The following is an 11,858-nucleotide window of genomic DNA, read 5'->3' on the forward strand; positions in this document are numbered from 1 at the left end:
TCTGATAGCAGTATAGCCACCTGCTCTATTTGGTTATTGTTTTGCATGGTATAGCTTGTTTTTTTGTTGTTATTGTTGTTTTTTATTATATTTTGTTGCTTATGCTATTACAGTTGTCCCAAGTTTTCCTCCTTTGACCCTTTCACCAAACACCCCCCATCCCCTCAGGCAATCCCTACACCATTGTTCATGTCTGTGCCTACCCTGTTTCCTATACTATACGTATCAACACCAACACTGGCTATTCTGTAACTACCTATTTGTATGTCTTAATTCCCTGATCTCTTCACACATTTCCCCACATGCCCCTCATTTCTGGCAACCATGAAAGTTGTATCCATGGTTCTGTTCTGTCTCTGTTCTTGTTTGCTTAGTTTTTTAGATTCCATTGTTGATAGATATGTATTTTTGCCATTTTATTGTTCATAGTTTTTTAAAAATATATTTTACTGATTATGCTATTACAGTTGCCCCATTTTTTTCTCCCTTTTATTCCCCTCTGCCCTTTACATCTCTCCCACCATCATTCCCCCACCTTAGTTCATGTCCATGGGTCATACATGTAAGTTCTTTGGCTTCTGCATTTCCCATATTATTCTTAACCTTCCCCCGTCTATTTGGTACCTACCATTTATGCTTTTTATTCCCTGTACCTTGTTACCCATTCTCCCACCTCCTTCTCCCTGCTGATAACCCTCAATGTGATCTCCATTTCTGTGTATCTGTTCCTTTTTTACTTGTTTGCTTAGTTCATTTTTTTGTTTCTGTTTTTGTTTTTGTAGGTTTGGTTGTTGATAGTTGTGAGTTAGTGTTCATGGCTCTTATCTTCTTTTTCTTAGATAAGTCCCTTTAACATTTCATATAATAAGGGCTTGGTGATGATGAACTCCTTTGAGTTTACCTTATCTTGGAAGCACTTCATCTGCCCTTGCATTCTAAAGGATAGCTTTGCTGGATAGAGTGACTGTGGATGTGGGTCCTTGCCTTTCATGACTTTGAATATTTCTTTCCAGCCCCTTCTTGCCTGTAAGGTTTCTTTTGAAAAATCAGCTGATAGTCTTATGGGAACTCCTTTGTAGATAACTGTCTCCTTTTCTCGTGCTGCTTTTAAGATTCTCTCCTCTTTAATCTTGGATAATGTAATTATGATGTGTTATGGTGTGTGCTTCCTTGGGTTAAATTTTTTGGGGACTCTCTGTGCTTCCTGGACTTTCTGGAAGTCTGTGTCCTTTGCCAGAATGGGGAAGTTCTCCTTCATTATGTTTTCAAATAAGTTTTCCATTTTTTGCTCTTCTTCTTTTTCTTCTGACACCCCTGTGATTCTGATGTTGGAACATTTAAATTTGTTCTGGAGGTTCCTAAGCCTCGCCTCATTTTTTTTAACTCTAGTTTCCTCATTCTATTCCAATTGAATGTTTATTTCTTTCTTATGGTCCAGACCATTGATTTGAGTCTCGGTTTCTTTCCATTCATTATTGGTTCCCTGTACATTTTCTGTTATTTTACTTTGCATAGCTTTTCCTCTATTTTGTGACCACACTCAACTTTTTTTTTCTATGAGCATCCTAATTGCCAGTGTTTTGAACTCTGCATCTGATAGGTTGGCTATCTCTTCATTACTTAGTTGTATTTTTTCTGGAGCTTTGATCTCTTCTTTCATTTGGGCCTTTTTTTTTTTTTTTTTTTTTTTTTTTNCCTTTTTTTTTTTTTTTTTTTTTTTTGTCTCTATGCCTGTTATTTAGTAAAGAGCAGGGCCTTAGGTGTTTTCAAGGGTTGGGCAACCCATGTCACTGCATTATGGTGCTGTATGTTGGGGAGGGGTCCAAGATGGAACAGTGCTACTAGCTTGGTTCTCGGTTGGCTTTCAGTCATCGCTTCTTCTGCTATCCGTAAGCAAATTGGGCCCTTCTGGTGCTGATTCTCGGGGGGATGGTTTTGTGTATGTTCTAGGACCCTGTGAGTCTCTCCAACGAACTCTTCTGTGAGGCTGGGAGCTTCTCCTATTGCCTTAACCCCAGTAAAATTTCAGTCAGGTTTTGAGGCTTTTTATTTCCTGGTGCTGGAGCCCTGGGTTGTGTGGTCTGTCTCGCTCCCCAGTTGTTCCTCTCAGTTTATTTGCACACAAATATGGGACCACCCGCTCCTCCAGCTGCCACCTTGCCATGAGTCCTCTCTGCCCTGGCTGACTGTCCCTGCCTCCTCTACTGGTTTGGGTGAATGTTTCTTCTTTAACTCCTTGGCTGTCAGACTTCCATACAGTTTGATTTTCTGGCAGTTCTGTTTATTTTTTGTTTTTAAATTTTTTGTTGTCCTTTTGGTTGTGCCAGGAGGCAGTGTACCTACCTGTATATCTACCTACCTTGGCCGGAACTTCCCAGAAGCTCTTATTGTTTATTATTTTGTTCTTTTTTCTTAAATAAGTCCCTTTAATATTGCATGTAATAATGGCTTGGTAATTTTGAACTACTTTAATTTTTTTCTTGTCCAGGAAGCCCTTTATCTACCCTTCCATTCTGATTGATATCTTTGCTGGGTAGACCAGTATTGGATGTATGTCCCTGCTGTTCATGACCTTGAATATTTCTTGACAATTTCTTGTAGTCTGTAAAGTTTCTTTTGAAAAATCAGCAAACGGTGTTATGGGAACTCCATTGTAGGTAAATAACTGCTTTTCTCTTACTGCTTTTAAGATTCTCTCTTTATCCCTAACCTTTGGCATTTTAATTATGATGTGTCTTGGAGTGGGTCTCTTTGCATCCATCTTGTTTGGGACTCTGCTTTTTGGACGTGCAGGTCTATTTCCTTCAGCAAATTAGGGAAGTTTTCTTTTATTATTTTTTCAAGTAGATTTCCAGTTTCTTGCTTTTTCCCTTCTCCTTTTTTCACTGCTCTGATGCACATTTTGGAATGCGAAGTTGTCCCAGAGGCTGCTTACAGTATCCTTTTTATTTTGTTTGTTTGTTTGTTTGCTTTTAAAGATTTCATTTATTTATTTTTAGAAAGAGGGAAAGGGAGGGAGACAGAAGAGGGAAAGAGACATTGATCAGTTGCCTCTTACATGCCTCCAACCAGAGATTAGGCCCGCAACCCAGGCATGTACCCTGACTGGAAATTGAACTGGTGACTTTTTGGTTCACAGGCTGCACTCAATCCACTGAGCCTCGCCAGCCAGGGCTATTCTCTTTTTTTATTATTATTATTTTTTTCTTCATGTTGTTCTGGTTAGTTATTTTTTTACTTCCTTATGTTCCAAATTATTGATTTGATTCTCAGTTTCTTCCTCTCTGCTGTTGTTTCCCTGTGAGTTGTTCTTTAGTTCAATTAGTGTATCTTTCATTTCTGACTTTTTTTTTATAGTGTTGAGGTCCTTACTAAGTTCCTTGAGCATCCTTATAACCAGTATTTTGAACTCTGCATCTGATAGATTGCTTATCTCCCTTTTGTTTAGTTCTTTTTTCTGGAGTTTTGATCTGTTCTTCCATTTAGGCTGTGTTTCTTTGTCTCCTCATTTTGCAGCCTACCGGTATTTGTTGCTGTGTACTAAATAGAGCTGCTATGACTCCCTCTCTCAGTAGCATGGCCTAAGGTAGTAGGTATCTTGTAGGGTTCACTGGTACAGCCTTCCCTATCACCCAAGCTGGGTGCTTGAGGTGCACTCTCCATTTGGGCTGAGTACACCCTCTTCTTGTAGTTGAGCCTTGATTGCTGTTGGTAGGTCAGTGGGAGGGATTTACCCAGGCCAGTCAGCTGCAAGTACTGGCCATGACTACTGACCGCCAGCCTCCGCTGTCCATGGATGATCAGCTATGTAGGAGTATGGTGGTGGTGTTCCATTGTGGTCTGTAGCTATCCACTGGGTGTGCAGGCTCTAGGGTTTCTGGGGTGGTGTAGACCAAGTTTAGCCCTTGTGTTCTGCCTGCCTATGTTCTGTCCAGAGCCACCCTGTCTTGGCTAGAAAGCAATGTAAGATATCTGCTGTTTGTGTTGGGCTTAGAGATTCCCAGGCAAAGTCAAACTTTGAATCTAGGTTGGCTGCTCCTAGTACCGGGCCTGAGGTCACTTAGCAAGAGGTAACTGAGGCTGGGGGCTCACTGAGGTCAGCTGTTGTTTTATTTGAGAGTATTTATGAGATCGTGAAGCATGAGCCAAGACCAGCCATTCATATGGAAAAGTCTCTGTGAACAACTTGGGTGGGTCCATAAGTTGGGTAGGGCAGAGTCTCAAGGGATCTCCAGAATGGAGCAAACAGTGTTAGCCAGGTCCATAATCTCAGATATGGCACCCATTTGCCGGCTCTGTGGCTTTGTTCAGAGAGGGTTCAGAAAAGGGACAATGGCCTGTGCCTGCCTTTTGGTGTGGGAGAAAGCTTCCCCTGCTCTTACCTTGATGCCAGATACTTCAGTTCCTCCCTGTGTGCCACTGGCACCTTTCAAGCTGCCACCCTCGTGGTGGAGCTTACAGGGAGTGAGTCTGAGTAAGTACGTGTATGGGTTCTTTAAGAGGAACTGCTTGGGATTCCAAAAGTTTCTTCCACCATTTCAGTCCCCGCTGGTTTTTGCAGCCAGAAGATATGGCACTGGAGCCCTTCTCTAGGGGGCCTGGTATGGGAATTAGGATGCCTCACTCCCAAGATATCCCTCCCAAATTTTCATCCACTGCATGTGAATGTGGAACCAGCCAGTTGTACATCTCCACCCCTCATACCAGTCTGGATGGATGTAGTTTCTTTAATTCTGTAGTTGTCAGACTTCCATTTAGCTCTATTTTGGATGGTTCTGAGTGATGGTTGCTCTATGATTTGGTTGTAATTTTGATGTGGTTGCATGCGTAAGTGAGCCTTGTTTATCTATGTTGCCATCTTGACCGGAAGGCCAGGTATATCTGTTTTATCCTTTTACTTTCATCCTGTTTGGGTGTTTGGGTCTTGGTGCTTTTGGACATCATAGGTGGATCATATGTTTTTATTCATTCTACTGATGTGTCTCTTTTCATTAAGAATTTAATCCAGTTGCACTTAAAGTAATTACAGATAAGGAGGGACTTCTGTCATCATTATGCTGTTTGGTTTTTGTATGCCTTCTAGCTTTTTTGTCCGTCATTGTCTGCAGTACTGTCCTGTGTTTCGTTGATTTTTTTATAGTGAAATTTAAAATAGTCTTATTTCCTTTTTTGTGTATTCTGCAGCTCTGTTTTTGTGGTTATTATGGGCATTTAACATCCTAAAGTTACAACTCTTTAATTTGAATTCATAGCAGTTTAACTTCAACATACAAACTACTGTATGCTCCACCCGCCTCGAGGGGAAGGGAAAGAGAGACGGAGAGAAACATCGATATATGGTTACCTCTCTTGCATCCCCTGCTGGAAACTGGCCTGCAACCCAGGCATGTGCCCTGACTGGGAATTGCACCGTGGTTGTTTGGTTCACAGGCCCGCGCTCAATCCACTGAGCTGTACCAGCCAGGGCTCCCTTTCAGTGCTTGATGTGACAAAATTATTGTATATAATTTGCATTATACAGGGGACTTAGTACTACCGATGTATAATGCGCACTCGTATTTCCCTCAAAAATTTGGGCAAAAAGTGTGCATTATACATGGCAAAATACAGTTTATCTTTATACATTGTGTACCCCAAAACATAAACTGATAATTCTTTAAAATCTGTTAGGTTTTTATAGTATATAGAAAATAAGATTTGAAGTCATAATAAACCTAATTTATAGTAATACTAGGCTTTATACTAATAATTGTATTTTTTACTTAAAATTTGTTGATCTCTTTTTAAAATTAATGTTATTTTATTTATTTATTTTTAGAGCGAGGGGAAGGGAAGGAGAGAGGGAGAAAAACATCAATGCGTTGTTGGCTTCCACATGCCCTGTACTGGGGACCTGGCCTGAAACCCAGGCATGTTCCCTGACTGGGAATTGAACTAGGCACTCTTTGGTTCACAGGCCCATACTCAATCCACTGAGCTACAATAGCCAGGGCAAAATTTGGTAATCTCTTAAATCATATAGAAGACAAAAGGTGCAGTTACAAACCATTATTAAAATAATACTAGCTTTTATATTTGCCCATGTTTTTTCATCTTTATTTAGATTCCCCTGTGTGGCTTCAAGTTACTGTCTAGTCTCTTTTATTTCACCTTGGAGGACTCCCGTGAGCATTTCATATATGGCTTGTTTAGTTGCCACAAACTCCCTCAGCTTTGTTTATCAGGAAATGTCTTAATTTCTCCCTCACTTTTCTGAAGGATATTTTTGCTAGGTTCTTGTTTTACAGTATTTTTCTTTTTAGCACTTGGACTGTATTAGCCCTCTCTCTCCGTCATCCAAAGTATCGGATGAGAAAACATGTGCTCTGAGCTTGTGATTCTGTATGGGATGATTTGCTTCTCTTGCTGCTTTCAGGATTCATTGTGTTTGGGTTTTGAAAGTTTCTTTTTTAAAAATATTTATTTATTTATTTATTTTTAGAGGGGAAGGGAAGGAGAGAGGAAAAGAAACATCAATGTATGGTTGTTTCTCGTGCATCCCCTGCTGGGAAATGGCCCCTGCCGGGAACTGGCCTGCAACCCAGGCATGTGCCCTGACTGGGAATCAAACCGCGATTGTCTGATTCGCAGGCCTGTGCTCAATCCACTGAGCTACACCAGCCAGGGCTTGAAAGTTTCATTTTAATGTGTTTTGATGTGAGTCTCTAATTTTTTAGTTGGAGTCTATTAAGTTTCTTGAATATTTGTGTTCATGTATTTCGTCAAATTTGGGAAGTTTTCAACTATTTTTTCTTCAAATACTGTCTGTGCCCCTTTGTTTTCTGTCTCTTTATTGATAAGTGATATTTACATTTTGTTTACAAGCTATTTTGTTGGCTTTCTCCTCATCTTCCTTTATAGATCCTTGAGTATCCTTAAGCAAATTATTTTAAAGTCTTTGTCTAGTAGATTTGCCATAAGGTGTTTTTCAGAGACAGTTTCTGTCGATTAAATTTTTCATTTGAATGAGCCATACTTTCCTATTTTTTAATAATTTTTGTGATTTTTCTTTTTGTTGAACACTGGACAGTTGAATTTAATGATGTAACTCTGGAAGTCAGATTGTTCTCCCCCATGATTTGCTGTTTCCCTTACTGTTTTGTTCACTCATTGGGGTGGAGGGCTTGATTTTGTAGGGTGTTTTTTCAGTCTGGAGTATAATTTAAGGTCTTTTCTGAGCCTTTTCTAGAACATGTACAGTCATTTCCTAATTTTTCCTGTATATGGAGTTTGTTTTTGAATGTGCTTCTCTTTAATGTGTGGCTCCCCACAGGGGAAAAAACAAAAAAGTGATGGGGAGGAAGGGTGTTGGTCTTTTAAATCCCCTGGCAATTGCTTCAGCAAGAGGGGGAGGGGCTTGCAACAAGGATGGCTGCCTGCCTTTGGTGTGTGATTGGGTGTGTGCTCTGTGATCAGAAGCAGCAATCAGTGATCATAGCACAAATTCCCAATATTTAGAGGAAAAAGTAATTTTTGCTCACCCTGCCTTCCCAAGGTTGTGTACAAGCTATTCCAGAAATAGGTGCACAGCAGCTTGCTGTATGGCTGGCAGTGGGTGATGGATAGTTTCTACTATGCTGAGAAATGAAATTAACCCCATTTTTCTGTTCAAGGTTTGCCCCGGAAGTTGCAAGCCTTCAGCATACTCTAGAGTTAGCATCAGACAGATTCTGCCAGTGTAGTTTTTTAGGTGGGGAGACAGATTCCTAGAGCTTCCTACTCTGCCATCTTCCTAGAATCTTTCTTCTCTTTTTTAATGCTAAATAGTAGTTTATTGTGTGTATGCACAGATACACACACACCACATTTTCTTTATCCGTTCATCCATAGATGGACACCTGGGTTGCTTTTATATCTTGGTTATTGTGAATACTGCTGCAATGAACATGGGGATGGAGGTAGTTCTTTGAGGTTCTGTTGATTGAAGGTTTTTAAAATCTTATGCCTCCTGATGGTAATAATTATCAATGTTATGTTAGAGTAGCCTCCTGCTTATGTACTGTGGAAAACTTGCAGTGTCACAACAAGCACAGTCTACTCATTTCAGTGTTTTTTCCGTATGATAAGTTGCCTGAAGTAAAGATATCATTTGTTTCATTCTAGGCATGTGAAGCTGCCAGGAAAACAAAAGCAGATGACCGAGGAGCAGATGCAAACACATCGGAGCAGACAATCCTCAATATGATTTCCCAAAGCTCTTCAGACAAAACTATTGCAGGCTTAATGAGCATGTCAACAACTTCTACCACAAGTGCAGTGCCTTCCGTTCCAGCCACTGAAGAGTCATCCAGCAACATAAGCAGTGCAGAGATGTTGCAGGGCAAGCGTTGGCTGTCCTCCCAACCTCCTTTTAAACTAGAGTCTGCCCAGGGTCATCGGACTAGTGAGAATGTAGCACTTATAGGAGTTGATCATTCCTTGGATGGTTCAAATGCATTTATTTCCCAGAAGCAGAATAGTAAGAGTACGCCGTCAGCTAAAGTATCACTGAAAGAATACCGTGCAAAGCATGCCGAAGAGTTGGCTGCCCAGAAGAGGCAACTGGAGAACATGGAGGCCAATGTGAAGTCACAGTATGCATATGCTGCCCAGAATCTCCTGTCTCAACATGATAGCCATTCTTCAGTCATTCTGAAAATGCCCATAGAGGGCTCAGAAAATTCTGAGCGGCCTTTTCTGGAAAAGTCTGACAAGACAGCTCTCAAAATGAGAATTCCAGTGGCAAGTGGGGATAAAGCTGCCTCTTCAAAACCAGAGGAGATAAAAATGCGCATTAAGGTCCATGCTGCAACTGACAAGCACAATTCTGTGGATGACAGTATCACAAAGAGCCGAGAGCACAAAGAAAAGCACAAGACTCACCCATCTAATCATCATCATCATCATAATCACCACTCACACAAGCACTCTCACTCACAGCTTCCAGCTGGTACTGGGAACAAACGGCCAGGTGATCCAAAACATAGTAGCCAGACAGGCTCCTTAGCACACAAAACCTATGGCTTGTCTAGTTCTTTCTCCTCTTCCAGTTCTGCTCGTAAAAGGGCTCCCCCTGAAGAGACTGGAGGGGCAGTGTTTGATCATCCAGCCAAGATTGCCAAAAGTACTAAATCCTCTTCCATAAATTTCTCCTTCCCTCCTCTTCCTACAATGGCCCAGTTGCCAGGGCATAGCTCAGACACAAGTGGCCTTCATTATTCACAGCCTAGCTGTAAAACTCGAGTTCCTCATATGAAACTGGATAAAGGCCCCACTGGGGCTAATGGTCACAACACAACCCAGACAATAGACCATCAAGATACTGTGAATATGCTTCACTCCCTCCTCATTGCCCAGGGTGTTCAGCCCACTCCACCCCCTCCATTTGAATTTGTTCATTCTTACGGTGAATACCTGAATCCACGGGCTAGTGGAGGAATGTCCTCCAGATCTGGCAATACAGACAAACCCCGACCACCACCTCTACCTTCAGAACCTCCTCCACCACTTCCACCCCTTCCTAAGTAAAAAAGAAAAAGAAGAGGAGAAAAGAAACTTCTTTAAAAACATACTTTTTTTTTTAAACTACTGATTCTGGACTAAGAAAATTACTTCCCTAATGAAATATGTCTCCCTTCTTGGACTAGGGAATAAATTGATAGTGAGACATAGGTGGGAGGATGGTAGAGGGCCTTGGTTATTGTACCTGCTGCCTCTGAAATTTAACTATTTTATGGTATTAGAGAGCTGGGAATGTTGAAGCTGTGAAAGATTAAGAATACTTTCTCTATTCTTGGCCTCTCCACCTCCTGCTTAGTTTGTTTAGAGTTGATATCCTCCCTCTTCTTGCCAGGACTAAAACATGGAGGGTTTGTTATGTCAAACAGTTGTGGATCCTTTTGGTGTTCAGTATGTCAGAAGAGAGGAAGTATTTAAACATCAACATCTTTTAAGAGACTTTAAAAAATAATTTAAAGAAAGTAAGTTATCTGTTTAGTTTTTTATATAATTGGGGAAGGGATAAGGATTTTGTTGTGTGTGTGGGATACACAGCAATGAGTCCTAGGGGTGGGATTGGAGGGCAGAGGGTGCGTAGGGGGGATGGGAGGGTAGGCTTTTGGCCATGAGTTCTGAGATAGTCCCTGGCCACTTGATGTGTTGAGACCTTTAAGTGTATGTAAGTATGGGTATGTGTGTTTTTCAGTGTGTGTGTTTAAATATCATGTTTTTTTCTTTCCCTCCCTGTCCCTCATCATTTCTGCTTCCCCAGCAGTCTACTAGTGAGAATACGGTGTGGCCTTTAGAACATGAAGGAAGAAGCATGTATTCATCTTGATATTTTCCCCTTTATGTTGCAATTGAGTGGTAGCCTTCTAAATTCTAGTTTGGGCAAATGTAGCCAATGGCCTGATTTTGGACTCCGATAGAAACTTCCTTTTTATCCTCTGTTTCTTTTGGTTCAGAATAGAGGTGGGGTGAGGAAGGTTTGTAGAGCAAGGCTAGTTTCTGCCGTACAGAATTGGGGGGTCTTTTTTCAAGTTGGGCCTTGGGGAAGTGTTCAAGTGAGAGCAGTCTCAGGGTCTCTGATGGGAAGAGGTATGTGCTACACATCATAATTGTGAAAGCCCAGACCATGTGTGGGAATAGTTCTGGGAGAAGCCATGGAGCTAGAGGATCCTGAAAACAATGAAATTGTGACTTGGAATTTTTGGGACAGTGTATTTTATATTATAAATGTGAGACTTGTTTTTTTATCTGTATAGCTGAAGAGAAACAGCTGCGTCCTCAGTTTTTGCAGCCTACATGTCTTCAGAGATTAGAGCTTGTGAATTTAATAGTACTGATGCCATGAGAGTGAGCAGTCCTAGCCCACATATACTATTATGTTGGATTGTCCATTTTTGGTGGCCATAGATGATAGGCAGAGGTTCTTCAAATTTCTAAGAATCCTTTAAAAAAGTGGATTGGGTGTCTTTTCTTATGGGTGCTTGATTATCCCAGATTTTAGGAGTGAACGTTTTTGTTGAGAACAGAAATCTTTTAAGGGGCTAGAAGAATTCTAACAAACCATTTTAACTGAGAATGCCACCTAGCCACAGAACATTAGATATGATATTCTTTGGTCTTCATGGCAATTTTTGCTGTGGAAATATGATACAGTTTGAATGTATCTTTTTAATGCTGTTCACTTTACACCAAATACTCTTTCTGGACAAATTGAATTTTTTTTTGGAAGTCATAGGGAAATGGGAGTTGTACGTGCTCTGCTGCTTGTCAGGAACAGTTTGGGGAGATCACTGAAGCAGTTGGAATTAATGATGCACTGGCCTCACACAGGAAGGAATTTGTATAGTAAACCTAATCAGAGGTGAATTAGTGTCCATCATCTTTGCATATTTGAACTGTCTTGAGTGCCTGCCATTGCTGAGTAAAATGAATCTCTGCCAACCTATAAACTAGTATAATTTTTACTTGGAATGTCACTTTCACTTTTATAGATGACGTTTTCTTCTTTCTCCCTGATAGTCTGTCTTGTGCTGATCAGTAGATGTGTGATATTTTTACTAAATACGGGCTTCCTATTTGTTTAGATTTTGTTTGGTGGAGTTTGCCTTCCTTCCTGACCTTCCCAGAAGGTTATTTAGTTTGCATCTGTATTTTTGTGGAATTGATCACTGATTTGATTATGAAAATGTCTTTTCAGCTTTTGATTTTTCTCATCAAGCATCACGTATTTTCTAGTTACATGCACTCCCTCACCACAGAGACGTTTGTGTCTGCTTGGCTTCATTAGCAGTGCTCTATGGCAGTGTAGTTAGTTCCTTAGAACTTTGTCAGGA

At 40.8% G+C, this 11,858-nt stretch overlaps 1 protein-coding gene across 1 annotated transcript in view; it reads left to right on the plus strand.

Moving 5' to 3' along the window:
- CCNT1 (cyclin T1) overlaps positions 1-11,858 on the plus strand; it is a 34,596-nt gene extending 22,738 nt beyond the window's left edge. Inside the window, exon 9 of the mRNA XM_037030886.1 lies at positions 8,143-11,858. Coding sequence (XP_036886781.1) covers positions 8,143-9,546 — 1,404 coding nt within the window. The 3' untranslated portion in view covers positions 9,547-11,858. The remainder of the gene's footprint in view (positions 1-8,142) is intronic.

The sequence above is a fragment of the Sturnira hondurensis genome, unplaced genomic scaffold (genome assembly GCF_014824575.4).
Source record: "Sturnira hondurensis isolate 20B ecotype Veracruz unplaced genomic scaffold, ASM1482457v3 Scaffold0020903, whole genome shotgun sequence".
NCBI lineage: Eukaryota > Metazoa > Chordata > Mammalia > Chiroptera > Phyllostomidae > Sturnira > Sturnira hondurensis.